At 43.0% G+C, this 20,941-nt stretch overlaps 1 protein-coding gene across 3 annotated transcripts in view; it reads right to left on the bottom strand.

Annotated features, from left to right (window-relative positions):
• Positions 1–5,204: 5,204 nt before the first annotated feature.
• Positions 5,205–20,941, bottom strand: part of LOC115122190 (ras-GEF domain-containing family member 1C-like) — a 62,755-nt gene continuing 47,018 nt past the window's right edge. For 2 of the 3 annotated variants that reach the window (XM_065018514.1, XM_065018515.1), the window contains exons 5-14: positions 18,240–18,464; positions 17,043–17,117; positions 16,721–16,822; positions 16,142–16,244; positions 15,985–16,064; positions 13,678–13,773; positions 13,482–13,577; positions 6,220–6,343; positions 6,036–6,108; positions 5,205–5,279 (exon numbers count right to left, since the gene is read on the bottom strand). In XM_065018514.1, the coding sequence (XP_064874586.1) occupies positions 5,228–5,279; positions 6,036–6,108; positions 6,220–6,343; positions 13,482–13,577; positions 13,678–13,773; positions 15,985–16,064; positions 16,142–16,244; positions 16,721–16,822; positions 17,043–17,117; positions 18,240–18,464 (1,026 nt within the window). In that variant the 3' untranslated portion in view covers positions 5,205–5,227. The remainder of the gene's footprint in view (positions 5,280–6,035; positions 6,109–6,219; positions 6,344–13,481; positions 13,578–13,677; positions 13,774–15,984; positions 16,065–16,141; positions 16,245–16,720; positions 16,823–17,042; positions 17,118–18,239; positions 18,465–20,941) is intronic. The other variant, XM_065018517.1, reaches the window with a different exon arrangement.

Consider the following 20,941-nt stretch of genomic DNA (forward strand, 5'->3'; position numbering starts at 1 on the left):
AAGGCCCTTGTGGCCTTGTCTCTTAGATCGTTCACAGCCTTGTGGAAGTTACCTGTGGTGTTGATGTTTAGGCCAAGGTAGGTGTAATTCTTTGTGTGCTCTAGGCCAACAGTGTCTAGATACAATTTGGCCTGGATAACAGTCGGCATTCCTAATCATCCCAAAGGTGTTTGATGGGGTTGGGGTCAGGGCTCTGTGCAGGCCAGTCAAGTTCTTCCACACTGATCTCGATCAAACCATTTCTGTATGGACCTCACTGGACTCCAGCTGACGCTTGGCATTGCACATGGTGATCTTAGGCTTGTGTGCGGCCCATTTCATGAAGCTCCTGATGAACAGTTATTGTGCTGACGTTGCTTCCAGGGGCAGTTTGGAACTTGGTCGTGAGTGTTGCAACCGAGGACAGACGATTGTTACGTGCTACATGCTTCAGAACTCGGCAGTCTCATTCTGTGAGCTTGTGTGGCCTACCACTTAGCGGCTGAGCCGTTGTTACTCCTAGGCATTTCCACTTCACAATGACAGCACTTACATTTGACCAGGGCAGCTCTAGCAGGGCAGACATTTGACGAACTGACATGTTGGAAAGGTGTCATACTATGATGGTGCCACATTGAAAGTCACTGAGCTCTTCAGTCAGGCCATTATACTACCAGTGTTTGTCAATGGAGATTGCATGGCTGTGTGCTCGATTTTATACACCTGTCAGCAACGAGTGTAGCTGAAATACCCGAAGCCACTAATTTGAAGGCATGTCCACATACTTTTGTATATATAGTTTATCTGTGGCTGTCCTCCGTGTCCTGTGGCTATTGGCAGCACTGTTAGACTGTATTCACACTTATTGTCTCTTGGTATGGTCAACGTCCTTATTCTGCACATAGGAGGTGAGAAGAGCTGAAAACTACTTCCACTCCATAGCAACAGTGCAAACAACCAATGATGGAGAGGATGAGAGAAGAGCATATATAAGCACTACTAAATGTTATGTTGTTTGTCATTTAGCCAAAAGATGATAATATACACTGCTCAAAAAAAATAAAGGGAACACTTAAACAACACAATGTAACTCCAAGTCAATCACACTTCTGTGAAATCAAACTGTCCACTTAGGAAGCAACACTGATTGACAATACATTTCACATGCTGTTGTGCAAATGCAATAGACAACAGGTGGAAATTATAGGCAATTAGCAAGACACCCCCAATAAAGGAGTGGTTCTGCAGGTGGTGACCACAGACCACTTCTCAGTTCCTATGCTCCCTGGCTGATGTTTTGGTCACTTTTGAATGCTGGCGGTGCTTTCACTCTAGTGGTACAACCCACACAAGTGGCTCAGGTAGTGCAGCTCATCCAGGATGGCACATCAATGCGAGCTGTGGCAAGAAGGTTTGCTGTGTCTGTCAGCGTAGTGTCCAGAGCATGGAGGCGCTACCAGGAGACAGGCCAGTACATCAGGAGACGTGGAGGAGGCCATAGGAGAGCAACAACCCAGCAGCAGGACCGCTACCTCCGCCTTTGTGCAAGGAGGAGTAGGAGGAGCACTGCCAGAGCCCTGCAAAAGACCTCATGTGGCTGGAGTGTGTCAGCAGTTCCTGCAAGAGGAAGGCATTGATGCTATGGACTGGCCCGCCCGTTCCCCAGACCTGAATCCAATTGAGCACATCTGGGACATCATGTCTCGCTCCATCCACCAACGCCACGTTGCACCACAGACTGTCCAGGAGTTGGAGGATGCTTTAGTCCAGGTCTGGGAGGAGATCCCTCAGGAGACCATCCGCCACCTCATAAGGAGCATGCCCAGGCGTTGTAGGGAGGTCATACTGGCACGTGGAGGCCACACACACTACTGAGCCTCATTTTGACTTGTTTTAAGGACATTACATCAAAGTTGGATCAGCTTGTAGTGTGGTTTTCCACTTTAATTGACTCCAAATCCAGACCTCCATGGGTTGATACATTTAATTTCCATTGATCATTTTTGTGTGATTTTGTTGTCAGCACATTCAACTATGTAAAGAAAAAAGTATTTAATAAGAATATTTCATTCATTCAGATTTAGGATGTGTTATTTTAGTGTTCCCAGTGTACATTTATTTTTCACACATGGAAACCACGTAGAGCATCTTTACTTTTGACTGTGTCCTTAATAACCTCGTTGCCTCTAGTTGGTATTGTCAACTTCCTTATTCTGCAAATAGGAGGTATGAAGACACTAACACTATTTCTACTCCATGGGCTAAAATGTTTCCCATCAGAACATACCTCCCCTAGATCTGGGTGCATAAAAAGGTTTTCATGAGACTACAATGTAGGCTACGGACCTATGGGCCTGCTACTATGAAATCAGCACACCGTGCCAAGAATGCATTTTATTAAAAGCCATTTATTTAAGTCGGCCTCTTTTCAATTTGCTATCGATGGGGCCAGAATCCTGTAAACTGGCCAGTAAACAAAAAAGTATCAATGATCTGTCTGCTTCAGGGTGTCACACACACAAACACTCTTCACTGAAAACACTGCACTGAAAACTGTTACCTTGGATGCCTCCTGATCCTACAAGACAGTGTGGCATGGCATGGGTGTAGGTAACTGGGCAGGGAAAGTGTTTAGGGGTATGTACCTGTCTTCAGTGTGTTACAGAGAAGAGAAAGAGAGAGAGAGAGACAGAGACAGAGAGAGAGAGAGAGAGAGAGAGAGAGAGAACCAGACTGTTGTTAAAAGGACAGGGCTATGGGTGCATCACTTGAACACCAATCATATAAAATTGAATCAAACTGTCTCTTAAAAACATGGAATAACACACATCCCTCCCCCACCATATTCCTCCTTTATGATCACCCCCAGGGATCACAACATGTGACTATCCCACAGGACAACAAAGTCATAAACAACAGCAAGTTTCAAGTTAAAAGAACCTGGATAATTGTAACAACTAGTAGTGACAAACTGGCACAACGTTCCCTCTCCAACAGTAGAAAGACAATGGCAGATGTTATTGGTGAAAGTATCCATTTGATCATGTAGCTCATATTCCAATGGCCTAAAACATCTCCAGTATTTCAGTGGTGGAACCCTACATATAATGCCCCTTTAAAACACTGTCTTTTGCATGACATTTAGCAGACTTCATTTTCAATAGAGGAATAAAATAAAAGAACAACAAAACCATATATATCTGACAACTGAACATCAGTCAGAGAGAGACTTCTTCCTGGAGAGCAGAAAGATGTCAGGGGGTACATGGGAAAAGTAGTCCTTTATACACAATCTATACACAGGCCTGGCTCTTGCCATGATTGATTGTTTTGCTGTCGCTTTCATGGCACAATCCATTTTCGCATAGGAGTAGACAATGCTGATATCTCCAGCCCTCCACACCTACAATGTACAGGTAGACTAGATTCAGACATGGAGATGAAAATACCCTGGTTTCATGGTTTCAACAACAGTCTCTCCACTGAGGATGAGAGATTTACATTTTAATAAGAATAAGCCCCTCAACTGAGACCATGCACACATGCACACCCAAACACACACACACGCACGCACACACACACACGTATTTATGTATGTGGAATGATATAATGCAGGATGTATCTCCAGTGGTTCCTGGTACTCAGTAGTAGTCATCATCAATAGTAGTCTTTAGTAGAAGTCATCAATAGTAGTCTTTAGAAGTAGTCTTTAGTAGTCATCATCAATAGTAGTATTTAGTAGTCATCATCAATAGTAGTCTTTAGTAGAAGTCATCAATAGTAGTCTTTAGAAGTAGTCTAGTAAAAGTCATCAATACTAGTCTTTAGTAGAAGTCATCAATATTAGTCTTTAGAAGTAGTCTATAGTAGAAGTCATCAATAGTAGTCTTTAGATGTAGTCTTTAGTAGTCATCATCAATAGCAGTCTTTAGTAGTCATCATCAATAGTAGTCTTTAGTAGTCATCATCAATAGTAGTCTTTAGTAGAAGTCATCAATAGTAGTCTTTAGACGTAGTCTAGTAAAAGTCATCAATAGTAGTCTTTAGAAGTAGTCTAGTAAAAGTCATCAATACTAGTCTTTAGTAGAAGTCATCAATATTAGTCTTTAGTAGAAGTCATCAATAGTAGTCTTTAGAAGTAGTCTTTAGTAGAAGTCATCAATAGTAGTCTTTAGTAGAAGTCATCAATAGTAGTCTTTAGAAGTAGTATTTAGTAGAAGTCATCAATAGTAGTCTTTAGTAGAAGTCATCAATACTAGTCTTTAGTAGAAGTCATCAATAGTAGTCTTTAGAAGTAGTCTATAGTAGAAGTCATCAATAGTCGTCTTTAGAAGTAGTCTTTAGTAGAAGTCATTGATAGTAGTCTTTAGTAGTAGTCTTCAGAAGTAGTCTTTAGTAGTAGTCTTTAGAAGTAGTCTTTAGTAGAAGTCATCGATAGTAGTCTTTAGTAGTAGTCTTTAGAAGTAGTCTTCAGTAGAAGTCATCAATAGTAGTCTTTAGAAGTAGTCTTTAGTAGAAGTCATCGATAGTAGTCTTTAGTAGTAGTCTTCAGAAGTAGTCTTTAGTAGTAGTCTTTAGAAGTAGTCTTTAGAAGTAGTCTTTAGAAGTAGTCTTTAGTAGAAGTCATCGATAGTAGTCTTTAGAAGTAGTCTTCAGTAGTAGTCTTTAGAAGTAGTCTTTAGAAGTAGTCTTTAGAAGTAGTCTTCAGTAGTAGTCTTCAGTAGTAGTCTTCAGTAGTAGTCTTTAGAAGGAGTCTTCAGTAGTAGAGGACCAAACACAGTCCGGCAGCTAAGTGGGCAAGCCAGCGCCCTTCACATCATAGTTACTCTTACTTTTAAAGGATTCTAACAGTACAATAGAAAACTTACACAAGGCTTTGGAGAGAAAGATGAGAGAGGGAGAGACAAAGAAAGATGATAAAGAGTAAATAAACACCAAGATTGCGGGATTGATCTATCCCTTATTATGTACCCCATGTACAAAAGTCAAACCAAAGGTAATGACATTGTACTCCCCAGTTAGTGTGCATACAGTAGCTTCACTTTTCACTGCTTGTTGACCTTTGTTCTTCCATTGTGTTTTTACTGGTCATGATGTTGATGAATCTTGTTCATCATTATTGTTTCATCACTTCTATACTTCATGTGTAGAAGAAAACACCTCGGCACCAGCTAGGCTCCTTCACAGTTTGTTTTAGTGCAGTGATTCCACTCCCTCCCTCCCTCCCTCCCTTGGGCTGGCCTGAGGGTTAGCTGCCATGGTGCTCTTTTAGCTCTTTTGTCTTCACCAGAATATTAGACCTGGAGACAGATAGGAGGGAAAATACAGGTGGTTTTAACAAGCTAAGACTATGTCACTCATTAGGCTACATCACTGACTCATTAGGTTACATCACGGACTCATTAAGTTACATCACTGACTCATTAGGCTACATCACTGACTCATTAGGTTACATCACCGACTCATTAAGTTACATCACTGACTCATTAGGTTACATCACTGACTCATTAGGCTACATCACTGACTCATTAGGCTACTGACTCATTAGATTACATCACTGACTCATTAGATTACATCACTGAATCATTAGGCTACATCACTGACTCATTAGATTACATCACTGACTCATTAGGCTACATCACTGACTCATTAGGCTACATCACTGACTCATTAGATTACATCACTGACTCATTAGGCTACATCACTGACTCATTAGATTACATCACTGACTCATTAGATTACATCACTGACTCATTAGGTTACATCACTGACTCATTAGGTTACATCACTGACTCGTTAGGCTACATCACTGACTCATTAGGCTACATCATTGACTCATTAGATTACATCACTGACTCATTAGATTACATCACTGACTCATTAGGTTACATCACTGACTCATTAGGCTACATCACTGACTCATTGGGCTACATCACTGACTCATTAGATTACATCACTGACTCATTAGATTACATCACTGACTCATTAGGTTACATCACTGACTCATTAGGCTACATCACTGACTCATTATGTTACATCACTGATATCTGTCATACCTGAGTGCTTTCCATCTGTCCTTCTCCACCTGATTCTCTGGGCTCTCACTCTCATAGGATGCCAGGTAGAGGCCTAGGGATGAAATAAATAAATAAATATGATATGTGACTATATTGTTTAACTGTAATGTGTGATTAAATGTTTTTACTTCAAGACTCATGTTAGGTGAGACCGTGTCTTTACCGTCCTCACTGAAGATGGGAGCAGTGTGGAGGTAGTGGAGGATGCTCCTGTCTGTCTCAAACGGACACTCTATCTGTTTCCACGTCATAAACTCTCCCACCTGGCGAGCCAATTCCACAAATTTCTGAAAACAAAATCAGAAAGCAGAGAGAGTGAGAGAGAGAGAGAGAGAGAGAGAGAGAGAGAGAGACAGAGAGAGACAGAGACACAGAGAGAGACAGAGACACAGAGAGAGACAGAGAGAGAGAGAGAGAGAGAGAGAGAGAGAGACAGAGAGACAGAGAGAGAGAGACAGAGAGAGAGAGAGAGAGACAGAGAGACAGAGAGACACAGAGAGAGACAGAGACACAGAGTGAGAGAGACAGAGAGAGAGAGAGAGAGAGAGAGAGACAGAGACACAGAGAGAGACAGAGACACAGAGAGAGAGAGAGAGAGAGAGAGAGAGAGAGACAGAGAGAGAGACAGAGAGACAGAGTGAGAGAGACAGAGAGAGAGAGAGACAGAGAGAGACAGAGACACAGAGAGAGACAGAGACACAGAGAGAGAGACAGAGAGACAGAGAGAGAGAGAGAGAGAGAGAGAGACAGAGAGACAGAGAGAGAGAGAGAGAGTTCCGGAGTTCCAAATTGAGCAGCTGCTGAAAAATGAGCTCCTGTATATATTGAGATTTAAATGTTTTTTTAGAGTGAAGTACATCGAAAAAATCAAGAGAAAACTGCAAGACTCAATAGAAGACAAAACAAGGAACAAACCAAAAAGACAGGCTTTTAAAAAAGTAACTATTTTTCATAAAATTGTACAGTTATCTTAGCTAGCTGAATCGCTAGCTGAATTGTTTACTTGTTGCTAAGCAGTTGCTAGGGACTCTCCTGGAAGAAGCTAGCTAGCTTACAAAGAATAACAACAAAAAATATCTAGTTAATATCTAGTTAACAGAAGAAAGGAAGACAAAATAAGGACAGAAGAAAAAGGAAAATAAAAAGGACAACAAAGTGAAACCTCTAAAGAAACAAGAGACCATAATACAAGAAACAGCACTATAGAGAAATACACAACATTACTTTATAAGGACTGAATTCTAACATAATTCTGCAAAGCTTGATACAGCTTCAACTAGCACCGACGTGTCAAGTGAGAGGTGTCAAAGCCCATTAGCCCAACAATGGCAGGAGAGTCACACAGTCTACCCCAACCAAATGGAGAGGCCTTAGAAGCTCCCTCCTGCTGTTCAGAGGTAATTAAAATACAGTACCCTGTGCATGTAAAAAATAATAAGGCAAGAAAAGATTACAAAATGAAGCTCCTTATGGAAAATCAAGAGACACTTTTTGCTGACTATTACAAAAATGGGAACATCAGCAACCTTATCTTCCACACAAACCATCCCCTGGCATGGCACAGTGCTATATTAGCACACTACCCTCTTGTTACGAGAGCGGGGATTAACGAGGGGTGGAAACTCAGAATACTTGATAACGAGGACTCTGAGTCAAGTAATATAAATATCTATAAGTCCGGAACAGTAATGGCACAGGTTAATCACAAACAGTTTCAGCTGGACTTTCACCTAATCAAAGAATTAGCCCAGCAGGAGAAGCTCTCCCTTGATAAAGATACCCCCACACCGAGCGGGTCAGACCAGACCTCTTCATTATGTAACCCCACAGACGAGCAACCCCCAGCAGAGAGTCAACCTCCCAGCACAGATTACCACTCACTCATTGAAATGAAGGACAAATTCACCCAGCTGGAGATAAGGCAGGTGGAGCTGGAACAGCAGGTGATTACACTTCAGTCAGCACAGACCCAGACAACAGTCCAGCACAACAACAGCCCCTTAACCAGACCCGGAGAGCTGGAGGTGGACAGAGACATATCTGCACTTTGGACAGTGGTGAGACAAATACAACAGGAGAAAGAGGAGCAGAACAGAGCACTAGAGGAGAGTGTCAGACTGCTGGTGGAGGAGAGGTTGAGGGGGATGGAGGAGAGGTTGAGGGGGATGGAGGAGAGGGTGAGGGGGATGGAGGAGAGGTTGAGGGGGACGGCGTGCGACAGAGAACAACCCACTAGAGAGGTGGCCACCCCCACAGAGAAGCCAGCAGAACAGCCCACCTCAGCACCCAACAAAAGTCTCGACACCACAGCAGAACAGTCCACACCAGACCCTGACCATAGAGTCGACATCACAGCAGAACAGACAAATGAAGAACCCCAAGCCCAGCGGCTCTCACCCCCTCTGAGCACCCCCCCTGTCAGCCTGCCTGATAGCCCTTCTGACAACCCCCCCCACACCCACTGAGGACAAACACAAGACACAGATTGTACTACTTATGGACTCAAATGGGAAATATATAGAAGAAAAACTTTTTCCCAAACACAGTGTGTCTAAACTCTGGTGTCCAAACACCCAGCGCGCCCTAGACCTTCTGTCTGAGGCCAAACTAGGGTCACCCAGCCACATAATAATACACACAGGCACAAACGACCTGAGAGCACAGCAAGAAAGAGTGGCCACAGCACTGAAGGGAGTGATTGAAAAGGCTTCTTCTACTTTCCCCAACGCACAAGTGGTTATCTCCACCCTGCTACCACGAAAAGACTTCCACCCTGCCACAATACAGCGGGTAAATGCAAGTATTTCCCGTGACTGTGCCTCAAAACCAAATGTTTTCCTGGCCCACCACTCCACCCTGGACTTGAACAGCCTCTATGACCAGGTCCACCTCTACAAGGCAGCAGTGCCCACCTTTGCCCGAACTCTAAAGGACATCGCTCTCAAACGTATCCCCAACACTTCACACAGGAGCAACAGATCAATAGACACCCCACCCAGACCGGCGAGACACCCTCCCAGACCTGCAGGACCCCCCCCTGGACCTACACATAGAGGACCCACGCCAAGAGGAATTACATCCAGACCACCGCACACCCAGACACATCCACACCCCCACCCCAACCAATCAACACCCCCCCACGTCAACCATGCCCACACCCCATTTAGGCCCCCTCAGATCAGACCTATGCCACTCCTGCCCACCCCATGCACCCCACCCCCGCAAAGAGGGCCTCAACATGGAAGCCACACATACGCCCAGGTAGTGAGCGGGCAAACAGTCCCAACCCCCACTCTCACACTCGCCCAAGCCAATGGCATGTACCAGATGCTCAGCAGGCTCTGCTCACACTTACTGGCCTGAGGCCAAACCACGACCAACAACATTGGACACTCTATGGAACAAAAAGCATTCACTATATCATCCTGGAATATCCAAGGCCTGAGGTCATCTGCCTTTGGCCTGAAGAGCAGAAACCCGGACTTCACCAAAGATATCGGTAACACAGACATTGTCATCCTGCAAGAAACCTGGTATAGAGGAGACAGACCCACTGGTTGCCCTCTAGGTTACAGAGAGCTGGTAGTCCCATCCACCAAACTACCAGGTGTGAAACAGGGAAGGGACTCAGGGGGTATGCTAATTTGGTATAGAGCAGACCTAACTCACTCCATTAAATTAATCAAAACAGGAACATTCTACATTTGGCTAGAAATTCAAAAGGAAATTATCCTAACAGAGAAAATGTCCTCCTGTGTGCTACCTATATCCCCCCACTAGAATCCCCATATTTTAATGAAGACAGCTTCTCCATCCTGGAGGGCGAAATCAATCATTTCCAGGCCCAGGGACATGTACTAGTCTGTGGCGACCTAAATGCCAGAACCGGACAAGAACCTGACACCCTCAGCACACAGGGGGACAAACATCTGCCTGGAGGTGACAGCATCCCCTCCCACATATGCCCCCCTAGGCACAACTATGACAACATAACCAACAAAAACGGGTCACAACTCCTGCAGCTCTGTCGCACGCTGGGTATGTACATAGTCAACGGTAGGCTTCGAGGGGACTCCTATGGTAGGTACACCTATAGCTCATCTCTTGGCAGTAGTACTGTAGACTACTTTATCACTGACCTCAACCCTGAATCTCTCAGAGCGTTCACAGTCAGCCCACTGACACCCCTATCAGACCACAGCAAAATCACAGTCTACTTAAACAGAGCAATACTCAATCATGAGGCATCAAAGCCAAAGGAACTGAGTAACATTAAGAAATGCTATAGATGGAAGGAATGCAGTTTGGAAACCTACCAAAAACAATTAGGCAACAACAAATTCAATCCCTTTTAGACAATTTCCTGGGTAAAACGTTCCACTGTAATAGTGAAGGTGTAAACCTGGCAGTAGAAAATCTTAACAGTATATTTGACCTCTCAGCTTCCCTATCAAATCTAAAAATATCAAATAGAAAACCGAAGAAAATGAACAATAATGACAAATGGTTTGATGAAGAATGCAAAAATCTAAGAAAGAAATTGAGAAACCTGTCCAACCAAAAACATAGAGACCCGGAAAACCTGAGTCTATGCCTTCACTATGGTGAATCACTAAAACAATACAGAAATACACTACGGAAAAAGAAGGAACAGCATGTCAGAAATCAGCTCAATGCAATTGAAGAATCCATAGACTCTAACCACTTCTGGGAAAATTGGAAAACACTAAACAAACAACAACACGAAGAATTATCTATCCAAAATGGAGATGTATGGGTAAACCACTTCTCAATCTTTTTGGTTCTATAACAAAGAACAAAGAGCAAACACATATACATGATCAAATACAGATCTTAGAATCAACTATTAAAGACTACCAGAACCCACTGGATTCTCCAATTACATTGAATGAGTTACAGGACAAAATAAAAACCCTTCAACCCAAAAAGGCCTGTGGTGTCGATGGTATCCTCAATGAAATGATCAAATATACAGACAACAAATTCCAATTGGCTATACTAAAACTCTTTAACATCATACTTAGCTCTGGCATCTTCCCCAATATTTGGAACCAAGGACTGATCACCCCAATCCACAAAAGTGGAGACAAATTTGACCCCAATAACTACCGTGGAATATGTGTCAACAGTAACCTTGGGAAAATCCTCTGCATTATTATTAACAGCAGACTCGTACATTTCCTCAATGAAAACAATGTACTGAGCAAATGTCAAATTGGCTTTTTACCAAATTACCGTACAACAGACCATGTATTCACCCTGCACACCCTAATTGACAACCAAACAAACCAAAACAAAGGCAAAGTCTTCTCATGCTTTGTTGATTTCAAAAAAGCCTTCGACTCAATCTGGCATGAGGGTCTGCTATACAAACTGATGGAAAGTGGTGTTGGGGGGTAAAACATACGACATTATAAAATCCATGTACACAAACAACAAGTGTGCGGTTAAAATTGGCAAAAAACACACACATTTCTTCACACAGGGTCGTGGGGTTAGACAGGGATGCAGCTTAAGCCCCACCCTCTTCAACATATATATCAACGAATTGGCACGGGCACTAGAAAAGTCTGCAGCACCCGGCCTCCCTTGCTAGAATCCGAAGTCAAATGTCTGCTGTTTGCTGATGATCTGGTGCTTCTGTCACCAACCAAGGAGGGCCTACAGCAGCACCTAGATCTTATGCACAGATTCTGTCAGACCTGGGCCCTGACAGTAAATCTCAGTAAGACCAAAATAATGGTGTTCCAAAAAGGTCCAGTCACCAGGACCACAAATACAAATTCCATCTAGACACTGTTGCCCTAGAGCACACAAAAACTATACATACCTTGGCCTAAACATCAGCGCCACAGGTAACTTCCACAAAGCTGTGAACGATCTGAGAGACAAGGCAAGAAGGGCATTCTATGCCATCAAAAGAAACATAAATTTCAACATACCAATTAGGATTTGGCTAAAAATACTTGAATCAGTCATAGAGCCCATTGCCCTTTATGGTTGTGAGGTCTGGGGTCCGCTCACCAACCAAGACTTCACAAAATGGGACAAACACCAAATTGAGACTCTGCACGCAGAATTCTGCAAAAATATCCTCCGTGTACAACGTAAAACACCAAATAATGCATGCAGAGCAGAATTAGGCCGATACCCACTAATTATCAAAATCCAGAAAAGAGCCGTTAAATTCTACAACCACCTAAAAGGAAGCGATTCACAAACCTTCCATAACAAAGCCATCACCTACAGAGAGATGAACCTGGAGAAGAGTCCCCTAAGCAAGCTGGTCCTGGGGCTCTGTTCACAAACACAAACACACCCTACAGAGCCCCAGGACAACAGCACAATTAGACCCAACTAAATCATGAGAAAACAAAAAGATAATTACTTAACACATTGGAAAGAATTAACAAAAAAACAGAGCAAACTAGAATGCTATTTGGCCCTACACAGAGAGTACACAGCGGCAGAATACCTGACCACTGTGACTGACCCAAAATTAAGGAAAGCTTTGACTATGTACAGACTCAGTGAGCATAGCCTTGCTATTGAGAAAGGCCGCCGTAGGCAGACATGGCTCTCAAGAGAAGACAGGCTATGTGCTCACTGCCCACAAAATGAGGTGGAAACTGAGCTGCACTTCCTAACCTCCTGCCCAATGTATGACCATATTAGAGAGACATATTTCCCCCAGATTACACAGATCCACAAAGAATTCGAAAACAAATCCAATTTTGAAAAACTCCCATATCTTTTGGGTGAAATTCCACAGTGTGCCATCACAGCAGCAATATTTGTGACCTGTTGCCACGAGAAAAGGGCAACCAGTGAAGAACAAACACCATTGTAAATACAACCCATATTTATGCTTATTCATTTTATCTTGTGACCTTTAACTATTTGTACATTGTATATATATATATAATATGACATTTGTAATGTCTTTACTGTTTTGAAACTTCTGTATGTGTAATGTTTACTGTTAATTTTTGTTGTTTTTCACTTTATATATTCACTTTGTATGTTGTCTACCTCACTTGCTTTGGCAATGTTAACACATGTTTCCCATGCCAATAAAGCCCTTGAATTGAATTGAATTGAGAGAGAGAGAGAGAGAGAGACACAGAGAGACAGAGAGAGACAGAGAGAGAGACAGAGAGAGAGAAAAGAGAGAGAGAGAGAGAGAGAGAGAGAGAGAGAGAGAGAGAGAGACAGAGAGAGAGAGAGACAGAGAGAGAGAGACAGAGAGACAGAGAGAGAGAGAGACAGAGAGAGAGACAGAGAGAGAGAGAGAGATTGCTTTGGCAATGTAAACATATTTACCATACCAATAAAGCCATTGGAATTGAATTGAGAGAGTACAATCCACATTTGTACGTATCAGTATGAACTTTTCAGCCTTACCGCAAAATGGACATGGCCGTTGGGCAAGCGGTTGGCACATCCCTCATTCAGGAAGTATATGTCTTTGATCAGTAGGCTGAAGAAGGGAATTACAATCTAAGAAAAAGAGAGAGAGAGTTAATGATGTGTGTCCTTGGTTTCAGTGCATGAGTAGGGGTCAGGTAAGGATAGTTACAAAGTGAATGATGGCCTGTACCTTCTCCCTGATGCTATTAGCAGTCTGGGACCTGTGGACGGCTCCCCTAAGTGCTGTTCTGTAGTTGTAGAAGTTTCCAGTAGGGTCCATCTGATGCTGTATAGTAAAATAAAATAGTATATTAGTCAAATGAAATAAAAATGTAATTGTCACATGCGCCAAATACAACAGACCTTACCATGAAATGCTTACTTACAAGCCCTTAACCAACAATGGAGTTTTAAGAAAGTAGAGTGAAGAAAATATTTACTAAATAAATTAAAGTAAAAAAAGACAATAAAATAACAATAATGAAGAGACTACTATCGATGATATATACAGGGGCAATCATGAGGCCCGCTAAAGGAATGGAAGACCCAGAGTTACCTCTGCTACAGAGGATAAGTTCAATAGAGTTACCTCTGCTACAGAGGATAAGTTCAATAGAGTTACCTCTGCTACAGAGGATAAGTTCAATAGAGTTACCTCTGCTACAGAGGATAAGTTCAATAGAGTTACCTCTGCTACAGAGGATAAGTTCAATAGAGTTACCTCTGCTACAGAGGATAAGTTCAATAGAGTTACCTCTGCTACAGAGGATAAGTTCAATAGAGTTACCTCTGCTACAGAGGATAAGTTCAATAGAGTTACCTCTGCTACAGAGGATAAGTTCATTAGAGTTACCTCTGCTACAGAGGATAAGTTCAATAGAGTTACCTCTGCTACAGAGGATAAGTTCAATAGAGTTACCTCTGCTACAGAGGATAAGTTCAATAGAGTTACCTCTGCTACAGAGGATAAGTTCATTAGAGTTACCTCTGCTACAGAGGATAAGTTCATTAGAGTTACCTCTGCTACAGAGGATAAGTTCATTAGAGTTACCTCTGCTACAGAGGATAAGTTCATTAGAGTTACCTCTGCTGCAGAGGATAAGTTCATTAGAGTTCCCTCTGCTACAGAGGATAAGTTCATTAGAGTTACCTCTGCTACAGAGGATAAGTTCATTACAGTTACCTCTGCTGCAGAGGATAAGTTCATTAGAGTTCCCTCTGCTACAGAGGATAAGTTCATTAGAGTTACCTCTGCTGCAGAGGATAAGTTCATTAGAGTTCCCTCTGCTACAGAGGATAAGTTCATTAGAGTTACCTCTGCTACAGAGGATAAGTTCATTACAGTTACCTCTGCTGCAGAGGATAAGTTCATTAGAGTTCCCTCTGCTACAGAGGATAAGTTCATTAGAGTTACCTCTGCTACAGAGGATAAGTTCAATAGAGTTACCTCTGCTACAGAGGATAAGTTCATTAGAGTTACCTCTGCTACAGAGGATAAGTTCATTAGAGTTCCCTCTGCTGCAGAGGATAAGTTCATTAGAGTTACCTCTGCTACAGAGGATACGTTCATTAGAGTTACCTCTGCTGCAGAGGATAAGTTCATTAGAGTTCCCTCTGCTGCAGAGGATAAGTTCATTAGAGTTACCTCTGCTACAGAGGATAAGTTCATTAGAGTTACCTCTGCTGCAGAGGATAAGTTCATTAGAGTTACCTCTGCTGCAGAGGATACGTTCATTAGAGTTACCTCTGCTGCAGAGGATAAGTTCTGCTGCAGAGGATACGTTCATTAGAGTTACCTCTGCTACAGAGGATAAGTTCATTAGAGTTACCTCTGCTGCAGAGGATAAGTTCATTAGAGTTACCTCTGCTGCAGAGGATAAGTTCATTAGAGTTCCCTCTGCTGCAGAGGATAAGTTCATTAGAGTTACCTCTGCTATAAGTTCATTAGAGTTACCTCTGCTGCAGAGGATAAGTTCATTAGAGTTACCTCTGCTGCAGAGGATAAGTTCAGAGTTACCTCTGCTGCAGAGGATAAGTTCATTAGAGTTCCCTCTGCTGCAGAGGATAAGTTCATTAGAGTTACCTCTGCTACAGAGGATAAGTTCATTAGAGTTACCTCTGCTGCAGAGGATAAGTTCATTAGAGTTACCTCTGCTACAGAGGATAAGTTCATTAGAGTTACCTCTGCTACAGAGGATAAGTTCATTAGAGTTACCTCTGCTACAGAGGATAAGTTCATTAGAGTTACCTCTGCTACAGAGGATAAGTTCATTAGAGTTACCTCTGCTACAGAGGATAAGTTCAATAGAGTTACCTCTGCTGCAGAGGATAAGTTCAATAGAGTTAACTCTGCTACAGAGGATGAGTTTAACAATTCATCCCAAACCAATGAACAATTAACTTTAACAACTACTGTTTAATAATAATAACAACAATGAAATCATACAAATTCTAACAATGGTATATATCTAAGGCTGTGCTGGTTGGCTAGTCTTACCTCCAGGATGAAGAACTTGGCAGTCTTGGCTTTACCCCATGTCTTCTTCAACCGAGACACAGGACTCATATTCATACCAGCTAGAGGAGCAGACACAAGTCAAATATTGATGTTTTGCCAAATATAGTAGTATTTGGGTCATGTATGATGTACTCACAGATGATGGCCATGAGGGAGTTGAAATTGCCAATGTTGAAGCACTCTCTGGCCACGTCGATGAAGAACTCAATCACCTGGGCTCTCTGTTTCTTCTTAGCAGGCTGAGAGGAGATAGACACAGGCTGCTAGTAGGATATAATGGATGTAAATGACATGCAAAATAATACAGTATTTGTCCCAGGGCCCGTATCTAGTATCAGTTTTGCCTTTTAGAACATAATGAATAGGATTATATGGAGGTTGGGACCATCACTCCTACTCTGAGACGCTTTGTGGATACAGGCCCTGTTCTGGGAAGAAAGTATAAATGCCTCACAAAAGGGTATAGGAGTGTAGTAATGTTACATGGCCAGCAGGTGACACTAAAGAACCATGAATGAATCATCAACTGGCATAATATAATATATCATAATACATGCCATTTAGCAGACGTTTTTATGCATAGTCATGCATGCATACATGCTTACGTATGGGTGGCCACGGGAATCAAACCCACAGCGCTTACATCACAAACACCATGCTCTACCAAATGAGCAATACAGGACCAGAACGAAGAGAATAACGTGAAATCATTTACCATACAGATCTCAGTAGCTACCAGGTAGCATAGCCTGTTGAACCACCTGACATAAGCCTCCAGGTTAGTGGTCTTCTTCTTCTGCTCACTGAAACACGGCTGCTGGGACACAAACACAGAATACTGCAAATCAGGACCAGACAGGGCCTCTCTCTCTCCCTCTCTCTCTCTCTCTCTCTCTCTCTCTCTCTCTCTCTCTCTCTCTCTCTCTCTCTCTCTCTCTCTCTCTCTTTTCAAAAAGTAAACAAATGATTTACACAACAGTGTACTATAATGTTATTCCCACTGAAAAGGTTTTGATATGCAGTATATTATACTATACCTGAGTGCTATCTAGTGGGTCTTTCTGAACAAAGGCTTGGACAAACTCCTCAGGACCGATATAACTGAGATGTTCCTGAAACAGAGAGAGCAGAGTAGAGCGACATGGCCGTGCATATTAACTAGATTCATCTCAGTAATAGAAGCCAAGCAATACAGGAAGTCATGAATCATTGAGAAATCTCACATTCCATTGAAGCAACAGCTGACCCCTGGTATGCACAGGCTAAGCAACGCAAATAAAAAATACACAAACATAAGAAAACACACATACTATGTCACTGTTGTTATATCAACAAAGAGAATCACCCACAGCTACAGTACATCTTCACCCAAACTCTGAAAGGAATGCAGCTAAGAGATGAGTGGTGTCTGTGTTTCACAAATCTGTCCCAACATTTAGTGGGAGCCCAAAGTAAGCCGCTTCCCCTTCCCTCACCCTGTGTGTGTGTGTGTGTGTGTGTGTGTACGTGCGTGCGTGCGTGTGTGCGTGTGCGTGCGTGCGTGTGTGTAAAGCTGTCAGGTCACATACATCAACTGTGAGATGATGTTGCGCTTTTCAGACCAGAATACACGCTTACTCAGGCCTACGGAGGATGGCCCTAGAGCTAACAGAGGACCATTCAAAGCCTGTTACTCAGCTGTAGGCTAGAGCTAACAGAGGACCATTCAAAGCCTGTTAATTAGCTGTAGGCTAGAGCTAACAGAGGACCATTCAAAGCCTGTTACTCAGCTGCAGGCTAGAGCTAACAGAGGACCATTCAAAGCCTGTTACTCCGCTGTAGGCTAAAGCTAACAGAGGACCATTCAAAGCCTGTTACTCAGCTGTAGGCTAGAGCTAACAGAGGACCATTCAAATTTAATACAGCTGGTAATCAAGCAAATGTTAGAACTAAATATCCCCTGGTTTGTTTGGAAGATTTAGGTGCTCCATCTCTCTCTCTCTCTTTCTCTCTCTGTCTTGATTCTCCAATTCATTTCTGTGTCTATTCCTTTCTCCCCTCTGCGTCCTCTCTCTCTTATTGTAATTTATCTCTCATCGTCTTTCTCTGTCTTTGCCTGTTTGCCTTCCTCTTCCCTCCCCCTCTCTCCTCTTCTCATCATCTCTCCCTTCGATCACACCCTTATCTCATTCTCTTTCATCTCTCCTCTCTCTCCTTTCATTCCATCTTCACATTCTTCCTACCACTCTTCTTACCAGTTCCACATGGGTGAGTTGCTGTGCCAGTGTGTATGGGTCATTGCAGATAGACAGTATATCCTTCTGAATAGGTGGAGGCTTGCTCTTGAAGCCCACCAGCTTGTCTGAGATTGAGGAGACTGAGGAGGCATTCACTTTGACAATGCTCTCCTCTCCCTGGGCGATGGCTGCCAGCTTCTGGTTCAGTGTCTGCAAAACCTGGTTCAGTGTCTTCCAATACGCCTGGAAAGGACATATATACTTTAGAATGATTAGACAACTAATAATAATCATGATAAACACCATCATTATCATTCTCACCCTCCTCATCATCATCACCACAATCATCATAACGACCACTGTCAAACGCTCCCTAAAACACTTCAACGAGCAGGCCTTTCTAATTGACCTGGCCCGTGTATCCTGGAAGGATATTGACCTCATCCCGTCAGTAGAGGATGCCTGGTTGCTCTTCAAAAGCACTTTCCTCTCCATCTTATATAAGCATGCCCCATTCAAAAAATGTAGAACTAAGAACAGATATAGCCCTTGGTTCACACCAGACTTGACTGCCCTTGAACAGCACAAAAACATCCTGTGGCGTTCTGCATTAGCATCGAATAGCCCCCGCAACTTTTCAGGGAAGTCAGGAACCAATATACTCAGTCAGTTAGTCAGTTCAAACAGAAATTTGCTTCCTGTAACACTAATTCCAAAAAGGTTTGGGACACTGTAAAGTCCATGGAGAATAAGAGCATCTCCTCCCAGCTGCCCACTGCACTGAGGATAGGAAACACTGTCACCACCGATAAATCTACGATCATTTCAATAATATTTTTTCCACGGCTGGCCATGCTTTCCACCTGGCTACCCCTACCCCGTCCAACATCTCAGCACCCCCTGCAGCAACACCCCCCCGCGCTTCTCCTTCACCCAAATCCAGAAAGCTGATGATCTGAAAGAACTGCAAAATCTGGATCCCTACAAATCAGCTGAGCTAGACAATCTGGACCCTCTCTTTCTAAAATGATCTGCAGAAATGGTTGCAACCCCTATTACTAGCCTATACAACTTATCTTTCGTATTGTCTGAGATCACCAAACACTCTAGACCCAAACTGTTATAGACCTATATCCATCTTGCCCTAACTTTCTAAAATTTTCGAAAGCCAAGTTAATAAACAGATCACCGGCCATTTTGAATCCCACCGTACCTTCTCCACTATGCAATCTGGTTTCCGAGCTGGTCATGGGTGCACCTCAGCCACGCTCAAGGTCCTAAACAATATCATAACCACCATCGATAAAAGACAGTGCTGTGCAGCAGTCTTCATCGACTTGGCCAAGGCCTTGGACTCTGTCAATCACCACTTTCTTATCGGCAGACTCAATAGCCTTGGCTTCTGAAATGACTGCCTCGGCTGGTTCATCAACTACTTCTCAGATAGAGTTCAGTGTGTCAAATCGGAGGGCCTGTTGTGCGGACCTCTGGCAGTCTGACTCTTTTCTCTGTATATATCAATGATGTCGCTCTTGCTGCTGGTGATTCTCTGATCCACCTCTATGCAGATGACACCATTCTGTATACATCTGGCCCTTCTTTGGACACTGTGCTAACAAACTTCCAAATGAGCTTCAACGCCATACAACAGTCATTCCGTGGCCTCCAACTGCTTTTAAATGCAAGTAAAACTAAGCCCAAAGTAATGCTCTTCAACCGATTGCTGCCCGCACCCTCCCGCCCGACTAGCATCACTACTCTGGACGGTTCTGACCTATAATATGTGGACAACTACAAATACCTAGGTGTCTGGTTAGACTGTAAACTCTCCTTCCAGACTCATATTAGGCATCTCCAATCCAAAATTAAATCTAAAACCGGCTTCCAATTTCGCAACAAAGCATCCTTCACTCATGCTGCCAAACATACCCTCGTAAAACTGACTATCCTACCGATCTTTGACTTTGGCGATGTCATTTACAAAATAGCCCCCAACACTCTACTCAGCAAACTGGATGTAGTCTTTCTCAGTGCCATCCATTTTGTCACCAAAGCCCCATATACTACCCACCACTGCGACCTGTATGCTCTCGTTGGCTGGCCCTCACTACATATCCGTCGCCAAACCCACTGGCTCCAGGTCATCTATAAGTCTCTGCTAGGTAAAGCCCCTCCTTATCTCAGCTCACTGGTCACCATAGCAACACCCACCCGCAGCACGCGCTCCAGCAGGTATATTTCACTGGTCATCCCCAAAGCCAACACTTCCTTTGGCCACCTTTCCTTCCAGTTCTCCGCTGCCAATGACTGGAACGAATTGCAAAAATCTCTGAAGCTAGAGTCTTATATCTCCCTCTTTAACTTTAAGGATCAGCTGTCAGAGCAGCTTACCTGTACCTGTACTCAGCCAATCTGTAAATAGCACACCTCATTCCCAAATTATTACTTACCCTCTTGCTCTTTTGCACCCCAGTATCTCTACTTGCAAATCATCATCTGCACATCTATCACTCCAGCATTAATGCTAAATTGTAATTATTTTCACCTCTAGGGCCTATTTATTGCCTACCTACCTACCCTTCTACATTTGCACACACTGTACATAGATTTTTCTATTGTGTTATTGACTGTACTTTTGTTTTTGTGTAACTGTGTTGTTGTTTTTGTCGCACTTCTTGGCTTTATCTTGTCCAGGTCGCAGTTGTAAATGAGAACTTGTT

The sequence above is a fragment of the Oncorhynchus nerka genome, linkage group LG5 (genome assembly GCF_034236695.1).
Source record: "Oncorhynchus nerka isolate Pitt River linkage group LG5, Oner_Uvic_2.0, whole genome shotgun sequence".
Taxonomy (NCBI): Eukaryota; Metazoa; Chordata; class Actinopteri; order Salmoniformes; family Salmonidae; genus Oncorhynchus; species Oncorhynchus nerka.